The sequence below is a fragment of the Talpa occidentalis genome, unplaced genomic scaffold, assembly GCF_014898055.3.
Source record: "Talpa occidentalis isolate TD23 unplaced genomic scaffold, MPIMG_talOcc4v2.1 talOcc4.2, whole genome shotgun sequence".
Lineage (NCBI taxonomy): Eukaryota > Metazoa > Chordata > Mammalia > Eulipotyphla > Talpidae > Talpa > Talpa occidentalis.
This window is the reverse complement of record NW_023602073.1, coordinates 26,948,659-26,965,284: the sequence shown is the minus strand read 5'-3', so window position 1 is coordinate 26,965,284 and position 16,626 is coordinate 26,948,659. Positions and strand designations below refer to the sequence as shown.

Below are 16,626 nucleotides of genomic sequence, written 5' to 3'. Positions count from 1 at the left end.
TTTTCGTTCCTGTATCCAGTGATTTAATTGGTAGAGAATGTTGTCCAAAGCCTGCATCTGTGAGGTGATATTAATGTTTCCAATTTGGCTAAGGTCACCCTGCAGGGTTTGAATCCAGGGAGGAGGAGGGGTGGGTGGCCATCTGGAGAGGATTTTTAAAAGGAGAAATTCCAGCTGGACTGACATTGTGTAAGAATCCCAAGCTGCAAAATCTCTTCTGCACATACTCCATGACGAGCTGCAGCTTCGGCCCAGGGGACACTGGACACCTAGGTGTGCTCGCTGCGGGACTGAGATTGATCATAGCCTAGGCTTTGTGGAGCAGGAAGATGTGCGGATTTTCCAGCTGAGCAGGTCGTGGTGGAGTAGGGCTGCTCTGCAAATAACCTCTGCCCACCTTGGAGAGTCCCATTTGGATTCTAATATACTGGTCCCCGAGTCTTTCTTAAGGGGAGCTAGAGAGCCTCTCTATCTGCTCCTTGCAATCTGCATGTTTTACCACCTGGGCCCAAGCCTTTGCAAGAGCTCCTGCATCCTCTGCACCATCCGTGTGCCCAGGGATGAGCAGCAGGTCTCTCCCACCAAGGGGGCAGAACCTAAGATGGGGGAGAGAGGTCCAGGGTTCCCCGCCTCTGGCCCTGCGGCCTCTGGAGGCTCTGCCCACACAGCCCCACACCCCTCTCCTGGTCCTGTACCTGCTCAGCTCTCCCCACCCCTCACCCACTCTGCTCCCCTCCAGGTGCTTCACCAGTTTCGTTACCCGCCTGGCCCTTCACCTGCTCTGCTCCAGGGACATCTGTGCTCCAGGGACATCTGTGCTGCCCAAATTTCTGTGCTGCAGTCCTGTGAGTCTCATGCTGCTCCTGGCCCCTCTGACTGGGCCCAGCCCCTGAGCCTCTCCAGAGCCTCAATCTTCCCTGGTGTGCTCCTGTTCACCATGGCCACTGAGTGGTTGTGCTTTGGGGATGGGGGTCTTCTGCCGGGTATGGCGCTATTTTCAATCTTTGTTGCTCTCCAGTTCCAATGCTGCACAGCAGCAACAAAATTCCAGGATAATTTCTAATACTCTATCTCTGGCCCTGATGATTGCTGAAGGGGCCACTGCACTGGTAGGCCAGCCACATCTTGGGGGAGATCCTAGCGGGGTGCTGGAGGGCTGGGGAGCTGGACAGATTGTGTTGGCCCTGCTTTCCTGGTCCCTCTCCAGCTGGAGGCCTGTCTCAGTTGTGCTGCCGTGCTCCCCAGCGTCCTCCAGCTGGAGGACTGACACTGAGATGCTGCTGTGCTCCCCGGCGTCCTCCTGCTGGGGTCCGGCCACAGAGGTGCTGGTGTCCCCCCAGGTGTCCTCCAGCTCTGGGCCTAGCGCGGAGGGTCTGCCCTTTGGGGTGTCCTCTAGCAGGGGGCTTGGACCTGCAGCAGTGGTGTGCTCCTGGGTGTCCTCAAGCTCAGAGACCTGGCGGAGATGACCCTGTTGCCCGGGGTGGCATCCTTTCCCCTCTTTCGGACTTCCTGCTTTCGCAGGATACCTGGCCTTTGGGTATTCCCCAAAACCTCAGGCTGCAGGAGGTGGGGTGGGGGCATCCTTTCTGCTCTTTTCAACTGGGTACTTTCTCAGGATAACTGGCTTGGGGTATTCCCCAAAACCTCAGGTTGTGGGGGGTGGGGGGCCAGTCCTTGGAATCGGGGTCACCAGGCTCCCGGAAGGTGATATGTCTCGGCCGCTCCTCCCCTTCTTCCTCGTGGTCCTCCTCCCCTTCCTGCTTCCTGGAGCAGAGGATCAGGTAGGTGGCCATGACCTCATCGTACTTGTTAGCATCAATGGCCTCCCGAATTTCCTGCCTCTGGTAGCCCAGGTGCTCCATACCTTTGGTTATGGCCGGGTCCTGGGGGCAGAGCGACAGCTCACTGAAGGGCAGGAGTCCCTTGCTCATTTCTGCTACCCAGGCGTGCTGCTGGATGCTCTCCAGGGGGCGGCGCCTCCAGGGGGGGTCTCGTGTCAGCATTTTGGCCAGCAGGTCCCCGCCCTGGATGGTGAGGTAGGAGGTCAGGTGGACGTTCCCGCCCAGGACATGCTCCCTGATCGCCCTGAGGCTGGGCCCCATGAAGGGCAGTGTGCCGGTCACCATTTGGTAGGGCATGATGCCCAGGCTCCACATATCCACCTTGGGGCCGTTGTACCACTGGCCAAGGTAGACCTCGGGGGCCCTGTGTTCTGGGCGACAGCAGCACGTGCTCAGTGCCTGGGGGAAGCCTTGGACGCTGAGCCAGAAGTCTGCCAGCTTGACTTTTCCTTCTCAGATCAGCACAACGTTCTCAGGGCTTCACATCCCGGTGTGCAATGCCCTTGGCACCGTAGTATCTGAGGGCCACGAGGATTTGCTGAAAGAGCTGGCAGGCCACGCTCTCCTCCAGGCGCCCACGCTCGCTCAGGAAGTCCTGCAGGTCTTTCCCCTGCACGTACTCCATGACATGCTGTAGCTTCGGCCCAGTGTCCACCACCTGGAAAAGCTCCACGATGTTCGGGTGATAAAGGGCCTTCATGCACCCCATCTCGTGGGCCAGGAGGTGGAAGTCAGGCAGCTCGGATTTGCGGACTTCCCGGATGAGCACCTTCGTGCCCGTGAGCGTGTGCAGTGCCAGCATAACCTTGGTGTGGGTGCCCCGCCCCAGCGCCTGCAGCGCCTGGTAGCTTTTTACTTTATGTCCCTGGGGAGTGAGGCGATTGCACATAGCGCCTATGCACTTGGACTACGCAGACTACACTCACCAGCCCTGACTGTGCTCACAGCCCTTGCGCTACCTCCGCTGACAGCTGACTCTCCTACGATATTAACAAATGTACTAGTATTAATAGTACTCAAAAAGTATTCACTAAACCCCACTAAATACTAACAATGCTAACTTAACCCGCAATACTAACTTCACTAACCTTACCAGCAATACTAACTACACTACAAATAAATAAAAATACACAATCAAAAAAATTATAAATGAGACAAAAATGTAAAAATATGATAACAATAAACCAATTACAAACTAACCACTAAATTGAAGAATAAAACAGAACAACAAAGACCAATAGAATGAACAGAACAAACCACAATTAGAAACTAAAAACTGGAAAAAACAAACAAAAAAAAAAAAAAACAGAGAAATGACAAAGGGGAAGAAAGAACAAACAACGAAACAAGAACAGAAGGGAAAATGGGGGAGATCACTCAAAAAATAAAAACAAGGGCCTCCCCAGTGGTGCAGCGGTTGAGCACTGGGTTGCGAAGCTGCCTGCAGCCTCTGCAGCGCTGGTTCGATCCCCGGCTGCTCCCCGGCCACAGGAGGAGGGTCCCACATGGCGCACAGACCTCTCCTGCCGCCCGCTGCTCCCCTCAGCAGTGTACTTCGGTCCTTCTGCCTGCTCTGCTCCCTGCTCTGGCTCTTGTGGATTCTCTCACTGACCCAGTGCTTGTATAAATAAATAAATAAATAAATAAATAAATAAATAAATATTTTAAAAATAAAAAAAATAAAATAAAATAAAAAAACTAAAAACTGAAATAAAAAAGAAAAAAAAGCCAATAGCAAAACAATAAAGGAAAATAAAAAAACAAGGAAATAAAAGGAAAAAGAAAAAGTAGAAAAAAGTATAAGCAAATACAAAAAAAAAAAATATCAAGGAAAATAATGGAAAAAACAAAGAAAGAAAAATAAAGTAACTTAAATAAATAGCCTAAACAAATAACTAAATAAGTAAAGCAATAAATAAACCAAAAGAAAAACAAATACCCTAAAATACGCTCTCACTCTCTCTGTCGGCGTCCGGAGTGCACAGGTCACTGTCCAAAGCTTCCGGGCTCCTGAGGACACAGGCGCAGTCCAGGCGGGCCTGATGGAGGCGGTGCCGGTGACGTCACAATGGCTCTTTGTGGCGTCAGAGCCAGAGGCCACAGCCATTGGCAGAGGGAAGCCCCAGCGGTTTCTCAGCCTTAATGAAAAAGCTGCCGCTTGACGACCACCCTTGGAATGCCTGAGAGGCCCTTTCATTTGTCCTGAGCAATCCCGTCCTGGGTTTTGGCTTTTCCAGGCGCCCCCATCCTGGCCCTGCCTTGTGCAGATGCTTTACTGTCGCGCTCACACTGTGGAGAGAACAGCAAACAGGGGGCGCCGGCGGTTGGGCGCGCGCTGGGGAGCTGCCCACAGCCTCTGCTGCGCCCGCGAGGGGCCCACGTGGTGCGCAGACCCCTCCTGCCCCGCCCGCTGCTCCCCTCAGCAGTGGATTTCAGTCAGTCTGCCTGTTCTGTTCCCGGCTGTCTCTGGGGAATCCTCTCACCCTCCCGCGTATCTGGCCTGTACCCCTGTGCTTGTATAAATAAATAAAATAAATCTTAAAAAAAATTAAAAAAAAAGGAGGCACAGTTATTACTGTTGGAGTGAACTAGTAAGGTTTAAATTCTAAAATTTTCAAGAGGTAATTTCAGGATTCTTTTTCAGCCTGTCTTTCTTTTTTTGGGGCTATAATTGTGTCATGGAGTCTAGTTTAGTAGAAAAATAACATTAAATAATAATACTATATACACAATAGTTCCTTTGAGAAGGAACAAACTACAAATACAATAAGTCATAACAATACCAATGTGCTTAAATACTAAACAAAAATTTTAGGTAATTCAGAATACTTCGTTTTTTAGGTTGCTTTTAACACTTTTGCCAAAATTGATTTCATAGTAATAAATATCAGGAAGTATAAGTATCATTGTTTTAATTCTATATATATTACATATATCAATATGTGCACTTACAAATACATTAATAAGTATCTGAGGAAGGAGATTTTGAGAAGAGAGGTCAATCATTTTTTCCAAGGTTACCTATATATGATATTCACTCAAAAGAAACAATGACTAATTATTGAGAAACTACACTCTACTTTTGTAGAATTGATAGTGTTCTAGTGATTAAGATATAGAGAGAATGTGATAAAACTGACTTTTCAGTGACAGGGAAAAAAAAGCAATATAAATAAGTTTTAAAATAATCCAACAGAGAAATACCAAATGGTGATAGGATCTGTAAAAAGGATCGAAACAAACCAATTGAATTTTCAATACCATTTAGGATAACATCAAAATATGAAACCCTTAAGGATATTTTTAATACAATGTATGTATCTGTAAAGCTATGAAAACATTCTTTAATGGAAATTATAAGACTTCAATAAATGACAATATGAATTCTATTTACAGACCAGGATGCATACAGCAAAGTTTGGGAGAAAGCACAATTGCAGAGGGGAGCACAGAGAGGCAGAAATGACTGAATCACCCTGCAGTAAGAAAAAGGAGGTCAGTGTTTCATGTGGACAAAGAAGAAAGAATTGTGAGATAAGGTCAAAGATATTCACAGAAACTAGTCACTCAGAACTTCATGCTAATTGTGAAAATGGAGAGAGGTGTTGGCAAGTGGAGTGAATTAAATAATTTGTGTTTGAGAAAAATCTCTTTGCATTGGGGAAACTAGATTGTAGGAGAACAAGAATGCAACAGGGAAAACAACCGAGATACTTGCAGTAGACAAAGAGAGAGGAGTGGGTCAGAGTGGTACGTTGCTTAAGATGTTAGCTAATAGGGCTGATTTGGATGGATATAGAAAGTGAGGGAAAGACAGAAATCAAAGATGCTGCCAAACTTTCTATCCTGAGCAACTTGGTAGATGTAATTGCTATTTGTTTTTTTTTTAAGTTTTATTTTTATTTGCTGAATTCAGAGAACAAATAGTAGAGGTTTGGGTAAATAGAAGATTGGTGTAGTTGAAGAGGTTGGATTCCATCTTCTTTTATAAGAAATCACACCACTCTATCTAACAAAGATTTATTGATATATAATGTTGTGGGGAAGAATCAAGGTGTAGGTTATGTTGCAGGTGTGAAAGAATTCACCAGAGACAGAGGAGGACAGACCAGTTGAATATTGAAATACACTGCTAAAAGAAGCAGAGGGAGAAATAGGAGGGGTGTACTGTTCAGAATTTGGGTCCCAAGTCTCTATTTATACTCTAGACACCATTGACTGGTTAGGGTGACTAGTCTTGGGTGTGTCCTGACTGATGATCCAAATCAGCATAGAGGGTCATCAGTTCTGGGCTTCACCAGCTCAAGGACCATGTTTCCATGACAGTCCCACCCACTCCCTTTATCATTCCAGCCTCCCATACTTGCCTGCTGGGTAAGGAGTGGGGGCTAGTTTTTCAAATTCTTAATGATACTTTTACAAGCCAGAGGTGCAGGGGTGAAAAAATTCACCAGAGGCAGACTGGAGAACAGAAAAGGCACATTTGTTCAAATACACTGCTAAGAGAAGCAGCTGGGGAGACAGGAAAGATCTGCAAGTGAAGAAAGATTTGGGGCTCCCTTTTATTACTGGTTTTGTCAGTTTTGCTTTGGGGAGTAAGTTTTGGGCTGGTTAGTGCAGGGGTGTCTGATCCTGGGGGGTTGATCTTTGACCCAGAATGTGTCCTGGCCTTTCCTCCACATTCCTGGTCAAAGGGATCCATCTTACGGTTTGGGACCCAGAGCAGCATTATCAGTTCTCTCTGTGTTCAAGCCTCCCAAACCTTCCTGCTGGGCAAGGGGTAGGGGCTTAATTTTAACCTTATTTAACACTACCCCACCAGATACCATTTGGTTTATGTTTTCCTCCCACAGTGGATACTTTCCTATATGCGATTTACATTCCCTCTTCCTGGTCTTCACCTGTCTGCATCTGTTAAATTCGGAAGTCTCTACTGACAGAAACAATTCAAAGCATGCACTTTATGACTTAACTCTCTTATATCAATAAGTGTCACATAAATTACCAAAAAGAGAAGCCCATATCCCCAAAGGCTAAACACGGAAGCAATTCTACATTTTCTTAAGAGAGAATTTCTGACAATTAAATTGTAAGTTATGGTGAAATCTAAAGTAGCAAAAGGGGTGAATAGGGTTGCTTTATGTTTTATTGCTAATTCCCTGTCAAAGCCATATGCTTATGCTTAATTACCAAATATTAAAACATGTGCCCATCAAATTGTTAGGGGGAATGGAAGTCCTGAGCTAATTCCATACAGGGTTTGTGGACTCCATCCCCACTCCAGACCAAAGCCATCAGGACACCGGGAAAGACAAATCCCATCACCACCAAAAGAGGGTTGCTGCGACCTGAGGGTGGAGTTAAGCAGCCAGGTTTGATATAAAACCAGACACATGGATCTTGGGGGCCCCCTTCTTGGCTTCATGGCTCTTGGCTCATGGCCAGATCTCAGAGTACCATTGGGTTTGCAGTTCAGCAGAACGGGTAGTATGCATTTAAGACTTTATCTCCCTATTTTCTCCCTGAGTTGTACATTTCCTCATTTCCCCTTTCCTCAGAGTGCACTCATCCCTCTTGTGGACCTGACTCAGTATGCTCCTGACTACACTGAGCGGGATGAGGAGAGAGCTCTTGCATGGGGATTTACTGAGTTTGACCCCAGCTCCACTTGGAGAGTAACCTCCCATGGGACGATACTCCTCCTGGAGGCCCTGGTATATCTGGTGCTAAAACATCTTCACGAAGGATCTCACTATGGGAGAGATGTCTTATTAGAAACAGTGCGCCCATATTTGAAGGACCCATATTTACATAAAATAGCACACCTGGGGCTGTCAACTATGTGCCAGGAATAACCCCAAGACTGACTCCCACCCTAAAGCCATTGGGGTTCAATATCGGGGCAAGTGCCCTTTTGAGGACTGGCAGGTGGACTTTACACAAATACTTAGAAAAACAGGCAGTTTCAATGACATACTGGATTTTGTGGACACCTTCTCCGGATGGGTGGAAGCTTTTCCCACAAAGACGGAGAAAGCTTCCAAGGTGGCAAAAGAGCTGCTGAAGGAGATAATCCCTCGCTTTGGGTTGCCCAACTCCATCCAGAGTGATAATGGGCCAACATTCATCTCTGACTTTACTCATGCAGTAAGCAATGTGTTACAGATCAACTGGAAATTGCATGCTGCATGGAGACCACAGTCTTCTGGAAAAAATGAACCACACCTTAAAGAAAATCTTGGCAAAACTGTGCCAAGAAACACACCTTCGTTGGGACCAAGTACTATCCCTTGCCCTCCTCCAGATAAGAGTGGCACCTAGAAGTGGGCTACAATTAAACCCCTTTGAAACTATGTTTGGAAGACCTTTCCAGGCCTCAGTTCGGAAAGGCGGTCCAGAAATAGCACAAGATTGCCGCAGCATATAATATGCGAAACATATCCAGGAGGTTCTGGCACAACTTTGCAACCTCGAGGATCTCTATGCCTCCTGATCAACCATTGTATCCCTTCAGACCTGGAGAGCAGGTCTTACTCAAGACTTGGCAGAGTGGGGATGCCAAAAACCAGCTGTCAGAAAAATGCACTGGTCCACAAGACGTTTTGCTGAGCATACATACTTCTTTGAAGCTTGCAGGCATAAAACCCTGGGTACATCATTACAGAGTTAAGCAAGCACCAGAAGGAACTGACCCAGAGATAGAGTCCCACTGGTCTTGTGAACCCATTGAGGACTTGAGATGTTTATTTAAGAAAAAGACAAAAACTTGAATGTTACTGACTTCTTTTCCAGTTATTGTTGCAGGATGTACAAAGATTCACTTTTCTGGATTTTTTTTTAAATATTTATTTATTTATTTATACAAGCACTGGGTACAGTCAGAAGCACGGGAGGGTGAGAGAATTCACCAGAGTCTGAGCAGGGAACAGAACAGGCAGACTGATGAAATACACTGCTGAGGGGTGCAGGGAGTGAGGCAGGAGAGGTCTGTCATGCCATGTGGGACCCTCTCCAGTGGCCGGGGATTGAACCGGCACTGCAGAGGCTGCGGGCAGCCCCATAGTCCAGTGCTCAACCGCTGTGCCACCAGGGGAGGCCTGGATTCACTTTTCTGAAGAAACCATAAGATGACTAACATGCTCAAACCAATCTTCTTCCTTTCAAAATTTAGGAGATGTGAAATAACATCTAGAATCACGCATATGCTGGCAGTATTTTTTTTTTTTTTAACACAGAAAGGCTTTCAATCTTGATTTTGGTATTTCCTTTTAACTCTTTGCTTTTTTTTTAAACTTCAAGGTTTATTTTCTGCTTGTTTTTGTTACTTTGGCCTATGAGTGAAACTGCAGTTGTATAAGATACCCCACGCATGATAAATCGTTACTAAAGAGCTCTTTGTGTCTATATGTTGTATGTCTGTATGTCCTTTCCTTGTGTCCTTGTCTTGGCCTCTAGTGGTTGACAAATTGGTATGCATAGTGCCTATAGACAGTGAAAAAATAAAAAAAGTCTCCAGTTATGAGGAAAAGCTAAAGGTTATGGTTTGATTGTCAACATTGTGATACTGAACTAAGCCGGTGCCTTCATAGAGATTGAATATTGTTGTTTCTGCTGCTTTCTGATATTTATGGCAAAGCTTCCCAGAAATCTAAACTCAAGTACAAATTTGGTAGCCTGTCATTTGGCCTATGCAAGGAAATTTTGTGGAACCTTAGTAGAGCTCCTGAGACACTCCAAATTTCCTCCCTTTCCTCCTGGGAAAGGTATTGGATGAATTTGTCCTATTTGGCTTACCTAGTAGAGAAAACTAGAAGGGAAGCATTGTCACTTGGGAAAACGGGTAACACCTTGACCTGATTATGTATGTAAATTGTCAATGGTGATTGTTGCCTTGTAATATTGTACACTTCAATTGTTTATCGACAGAAATTGTTTCTGGAGAAAATAGTGGTAAAAGGCCTCAACAGATTCCTATTGATGGAATTGTTGAGAGTAAAAATTTCCTACAAAGGACTGAATAGATCTGGAGACTCACCTGATTTTTACTAAGTTTTGACATAGTACTGGTATTTTTTTTTTTTTTTTTGCCTTTCGTTCTGAATCCACAAAACTTTTCTTGTTTTGACTGACCAGGACGTGCAGCGATGTTGAATTTTTTTTTTTTTTTTAGCAGAGCTAACTTGTATTCACATTTTCTCTCCCCTTCATACCAACACAGCATAAAAATAGTGGTAGTAATTTTTTTTTACTACTTATCTCAGAGACTGTTTTTGCATAACTTCCATAGGGATTTTGTCTGTTTAAACTAAAAAAATTGGACATGAGTTTCATTGTGTGGCTTTGAGTGGAGTTCTTCCAGGAAGTTGAAGCAGAGCTGAACCAAGAAGAGGAGAACCTGTTGCTTTGTTTGTAGTGTTCCAGAGACCTCCAAAGAAGGTGAGGAAGCTTGCCTCCATTGGCAGGACTGGACAACCTGTCAAATGAAAAAGTCCTGGTACCCTCAAGAAGAGGAAAACTCAGGTGGAGTGTGATGAGACCAACTTTGTTCCTGAAGCCTACATGGACCAAATGTTAAGAGTTCACTCTGATCCTATATGGAGTATTCCAAAAGCCAGCTAAAATTGCTGTTTAGTTATTCTGCCCTATGATTTTATGCAAAAATAGGTAATATGGCTTACAAGTAGATTTAGTTTGCAAACTTTTGCTATGCCGTCAAAAGAATTTGGTCTCAAGGTTGAGAGAACATGGTTTTTACATAAGTTGAACCAATTTTAAGATTTTTTTCTTGTGATTTTGACGTCTTTGCTGTCTTGTTTTGGCTAATGCCTCCAGATTTTTTTTTGTTTTTGTTTTTTGTTTTGGCTTGCACTGATGAACTCTTTTTTCCAGGAATGGAGGACTTTTGCTTTCCACAATGGACTATACCTGGAAAGACTGGTTTTCTTTCACACTGGAACCCTGAAAATTTTACATCTGAGACTGTATCCCAGCATCCATATATTTGATCTTCATCACCATGGAAATGGTGGCAAAAAGTGAAAGGGGGGAATTGCTAGGGGGAAAGGATGTCCTGAGCTAATTCTATACAGGCTTTGTGGACTCCACCCCCACTCCAGTCAAAGCCATGAAGACACTGGGAACTACAAATCCCAACATCACCCAAGGGAGGGTTGCTGGGACCTGAGGGTGGAGTTAAGCATCCAGGTTTAGTATAAAACCAGACACGTGGGCCTTGGGGGTGGGGGGCCCTTGTCTTCATGGCTCTTGGCTTGCCGCCAGTTCTCAGAGTGCCATTGGGATTCCAGGTCAGCGGAGATGGGTAGGACACATTTAAGACTTTATGTCCCTCTTTTCACCCGAGTTGCACATTTCCTCATTTTCCCTTCCCTTGTAAATAAACCTTTTATTAACCTTTGTGTGTGCCTGCAGTGGAGTATTAATAAGTCCCTTTTAAGCTCACGGGTGAGGACCCACAGTCAGGCAACCCGTTTTATATCGGGGCTGCCCTGTAACACTTCTCAGATCACAGGCCATTGATCTGAGAAAATGGGGGGCATTGCACCCTGAAGGGCCTGTTTCCCCATCTCATCTCCAGCTGGCCTTGTTATAATCAGTTACACACAGTCACAGCAAACAGCCGTCAGAACAGCCCGTCACAGCTGGTGCTCCTGGTATCCATTACGTTCAGCCTCCAGTGAGCCCCGGCCTCACCCAGACACTACACTGCCACAGTCAGTTTGCATGAATTCATCAGGAACAGAAATTATTATGCAGACTTTTTAATCTTGCTTTGTCGGACCTTCATACAGGAACCCTCAGACTGAGAGCTCCTAACAGCCAGGAGTCAAGGCTCAGGACCACGCCAAGTTCTCACCACCAGAATTGGCCTGCAGTACCTGCCAGTATCATTGGGAAAATTCCTCTTGAGGCTCCCATGACATTTGGGGTTTCTGGACCTGCCAAGGGGTTGCCTTCTTTACCCTCATGACAGACCTTTGTACCCCTTAAATAGGTGCCAGTTTGTTGTTGTCTTGCAGCCTCTGAGATCCCTCTGGTTTCTGGAAACACAACATTCCAGACAAAGCCTTGGTAAAATATCTGTATTTCCAATGGTCTATTAAAGAGAAGGGGAAAAAGAACTTTACTGGATTTATGCAAACTTTTTTTTAATGATTTATTTATGCATAGAAGAGATGGGGTATAGGCCAGAGGTGGTGGGGAGGCTGGTGAGAGGATTCACCAGAGACAGAGTGGGAAACAAAACAGGCAGATCTACTGAAATACACTGCTGAGGGGAGCAGCGGGCAAGTAGGGAGAGGTCTGCTGCACCATGTGGGCAGCTCCCTGGCAGGGGATCCATCTCAGGCCATCACAGTGTCTCTTCCAGGTGTTTCATTCCACGTCTCTAAGTTCTTGGTTCAAGTCCAAAGCCAAGAAGCAAGGGGCCTTCTCCACACGTCTCTCTCCTGTGTGTCTCCGGGTGCTCTCTGCACTGACAAACCTTTATGTTCTGAGCAAACAACCCAGCAGAACAGCCCATCACAGCTGACACTCCTGGTATCCGTCCTGTTCAGCCCCAGAACTTGCCGTCAGCCTCCTGGGTATCCTGCCCCTGGTACATCAGAGGGTGTCAGTGTCTGGCGATCTTTGGGTCATCAGAAGGGCAGGATCTCAGTTTAAAACAAGGGATTTAGTTCAAAGAAAACAGATCATGAGTCATGTAGCGTGTGCGTGCAGCCTCTGTGTTTGCAGGTTCCTGTCCTAGGTATGGGTTCTTCCTCCCTGGCACCCTCTCAGAAGAACAGAGCTGAGGTAGAGGACAGGGCACTGTCTGTGGTTCTTACCCATGTGCTCAATTGCAAGCACTCAGGCTCAGGGACAGCAATGAGGTTTCATTAACAAACAGGAGAGCAGGGAAATAAAGAGTTTCTAAGGGCTCAGTGGCAGTTGTTCACCCGATAGTGTCCACAGCATCCAATAGTCCCAAATTAAGGCTGCCGTGTAAGGTGGTACAGTCCCTTCAGGGAGGGCCTGGAGGTGGGGCACAGCTGCAAGCACTGGGCCAGGATCCAACTCACAGTGGCATCGGGAGGTGCTCGCAGAGGGTGCTCCCCTCTGAGGTGACACTCCAACAGGCACAGCACAGTCTGAATGCCAGGCTGGACTGGAAGGAGGCAACAGCAGGGGGACGTGGTGCCACACAGACAGCAGCATGACAGGTCTCCAAGGGGAACTTGCTACTGTAGCCCCAGTGGGCTGCATGCCCTGGGGTGGTGTGGGGGTGTGCAGAGAGCATCTGCTGCCAGATTGGCTGCCGCCTTTGTCCATGACGCTAATGGGGGTTGGTGGTGAAGTGCCCACCTACTGTCACCCACTGCCACTCCCGCTGCTGGTTGCAGTGGACACAGCTGTCAGGGTGGCCTGGGCCCTGTCCTCAAGCAGCGGCCTCCTGGAGCCTGCCAGAGTGGGTGGGGTCCATTCAAACCCAGCTGAGGGTTTCATCCCCCCCACAGCTTTCATCCCTAGCCCATGAGGTGGCCTTAGCGAAGCTGTCCTGTGGCACCCACTGCAGGGCGGCCTTGGTGCTGCCCAGAAGCAGCTCCTCTGGGGGCAGGGGATGGGGAGCCTAACCCCTAGGGGCTCCTGTGCTTAACCCTGGCTTGCTCTGGGGGAGGGGCCGTCTGAAGGCTGCCTGCCATTGGCAGGAAACCCCCCTCTGCCACCACCTCTAGAGCTTGCCCACCAGCTCCCACCCACACACACAGGGTGCCAGGGCAGGAAACCCCCACTGCTGCTGCCAGCCCTTTCAGACTCCTGCTCCCACTGGCCTCTGGCTATGCCCACTGGTGCAGCCGCACCAACAAAGCCCGCATGTCCCGCCACTCAGGGGGCAGGACAGAGCTGGGTTAGCCACAGGGTTCTGGAGTCAGTGTCACACACTATACTATTATATACAAACATACACACATTCACACATATCTATTAATGCCTTTAGCAAATTTTACTTGAAAAAATGCATCATAAATTTGTATCAAATGAGTGAGAAATCCATCTAGGGATAGTAACAGGCCCTCCGCATCTCTCCTTCACATGCTTCACTGTCTGAAATGTTAGGTGGCATCCTCACCCCTTTCTTACAACCCAGATGTTACATTAGGAAACACTGTAAAGTCACCTCTAAATATATTCAGATCTAACGACTTCCAGATTTAACGACTTTCCTGATCACACCCCATAAAGCTACCAAATTTTCCATCTTAGAATCTGTGCTGGTTTCCTACATTTATCTTCCACCTCTCACCTTCACCTCTTGATTCTGCACAGCAGCCAGACTGAGGCTTCTAAAGAGAAGTTGCACTGTGTCACTCTGTCCAGAAAGATCTGTTAATCCCACATCTTACTCAGAGAAAAGATGATGAATTCCAAACCAATCTTCAGTGACAAGCCCAAATATTTGGCAATTATTTCCTTTTATAGAAAAGTGTAGTTTTTTACCTTGAAACATAGCAAAAGCCCAGCAAAAGCTCAGTTTAGTGAAAAATCCAGCAGCCAAATATACTACGTGGCCATCAAGTTTCCCTTTGTAAGTACATTTAGATTCACATAATTTTAAGCTTATTACATAAAGGTTTTAAATAAAAACCATCAAAATCTTTAGCTAAATAATCCACATCTGGACTGAATCATGGTAGTATGGATGTTTTTTAAAATTCCAGTTTATTTATTGATCAGTAACCTGTAACATTTGACAATGATCAGAGAAGAAGCTTCCTGTGTGTAGGGAGATGACAGTGTCATCACACCTGCTAGGAAGTGGGTCACTTGCACAGTCACTACTGGATTCTATCAGACCTGCTGTCATGCTGTGGCTTCCCCGTGAGCAAAGTATGACAAGTGGTCATTGCCGGACCAGCACGGAAGATGGAGCTCACTCCTGACACCAGGAACCACCTGAATCATGTGTTTGTATTTCCTTGTTATGGCACTGAACCTTGGTGTTATTAAACACAATGAGATTTTCTTAATGAACGTGGTGGGTTAACAGAAAAGGACATAACCTGGCCCCCTCAATCATTTACTTTCTCTCCACCTTTTTAAAAATTAGTGTTGAGACAATATGAGTTACAGATTCACTGGCTGGAAAGACACAGTCACCTCTTAGGTCACCCCTGGTGTTTATGCAGGAGGTTGGTTTCTCTTGGTCTCTCAGCATGACCATCTCTCAGCAGGGCCCTCAATGCGGAGTTTCAAATGCTACCAAATCTCCCGGCTAGATGTAGATTATTTTCTCTCATTAAAAATAGTTATTAGTTATTATTTTCTCTCATTAAAAATAGTTAATAGGGCCTCCCCGGTGGCGCAGAGGTTGAGCGCTGGGCTGCAAAGGTGCCCGCAGCCTCTGCAGCGCCAGTTCGATCCCTGGCCGCTGGGCAAGGGTCCCACAAGGCGCACAGACCTCTCCTGCTGTACCCGCTGCTCCCCTTAGCAGTGTACTTCATCAGTCTGCCTGTTCTGCTCCTTGCTCTGGCTCTGGTGGACTCTCTCACCTTCCCGCGCTTCTGACTGTACCCAGTGCTTGTATAAATCAATAAGTAAATCTTAAAAAAAAAAAAAAAAAACGCTAGTGTTACACTTTCCAGTCCCAAAACAGTAATGACATACATGTGAGTCGGGGAGAAGACCATGGGCTCTCTGAGGGGCCATTTCCTGCTCGGTTTAGCTCTCACTGGATGTGGTGGTCAGCAGTGGAGTCTGACCACCGGTGGACATGCATCTGGCTCTGTCATCAGGCCTGCTGTCGTCTAATAGGTCCTAATGTCTGACAAGGATGCACCCCATCTCATGTCTTTGCTGCAAAAAAGATTTAAGTCATTCAAGACTTTTATGTCTCTGACTAGAATTCATCCCATGTTGTTTTGTTGTTTCAGTACAATGTGACCCGTTGGGTCCTCTAATAATTATAACCATTTCATGTCACAGCTTCCTCTGACCCACCCACCAGCACCTACTGTCGCTCCCCACGTCCCATCGAGCAGAGAGCTCGAGCACAACATTCGAGGGTCAAACCGTAAAGAGAGGCAGGAATGTCACATAGCACAGGATTAACACCTCCCTCACTTATGTGTGGGCGATACTGAAAGCACCTGCACATGGGGGGCCCTGGGCCCTGTGACCTGCAGGGACAGCCACACACACAGACCATCTGGCTCAGCCCCGGAGCAGTCTCCTCCCTGCACAGATGTGCATGAGTCTGAGGGGGACAAAGGGGCCAGGGAAGGACCCGGGGATGGACGAGCCCATCCTGCAGGAGGGACGTGTGGGTGTGACCCAGGAGGAGACTCTGCAGGAAAAAGTTGTTAAGGCATCAGAGATGGGAGGAAGGTTGTTTGAATGGCAAAATAACAAAGTGAATTACTTAGTGTCCAGGGGTCCAGCAATCTCAGCTCAGGGAGTGTGGAATTGTAGGGACTCCAGTGCCCAGAGAAGCGTGACAGGGATCTGGACATTAAGACAAGCCATTTCAGGAGAGGCTGTGTGCTGCAAATGAGGAAGACACAGCTACATAAATCTCTCTTGATATTTTGGATGTTAGAGTTTCTCTAAATTGAAGCTTTGAGGATACTCAGTAAATGAAAGATTTGGGGGGAGAGACTGAGGGTTCTGTGATAGCTCATGGTCCCTAAGCCTTGTTGACAGTTTAGCTTCTTGGACATTGTGCTGACCTCGGCTGTTTGAAGATGGGAGAGGATATGGGGACAGGAAGATCGGGGCACAATGTTGCAGT

At 46.7% G+C, this 16,626-nt stretch overlaps 1 protein-coding gene across 4 annotated transcripts in view; it reads left to right on the top strand.

The window, feature by feature from the left end:
- LOC129146391 (uncharacterized) overlaps positions 1–11,975 on the top strand; it is a 40,464-nt gene extending 28,489 nt beyond the window's left edge. For 2 of the 4 annotated variants that reach the window (XR_008553048.1, XM_054698444.1), the window contains exons 4-6: positions 740–845; positions 5,238–5,336; positions 11,651–11,975. Coding sequence is in view for 3 of the 4 variants with exons in the window: in XM_054698444.1 (XP_054554419.1) it covers positions 740–845; positions 5,238–5,336; positions 11,651–11,665 (220 nt within the window). In the remaining variant the exon portion in view is untranslated. Of the gene's footprint in view, positions 1–739; positions 846–5,237; positions 5,337–7,399; positions 8,195–11,650 lie in introns of those variants that run through there. The other 2 variants (XM_054698443.1, XM_054698445.1) reach the window with 2 other exon arrangements.
- Positions 11,976–16,626: the final 4,651 nt, after the last annotated feature.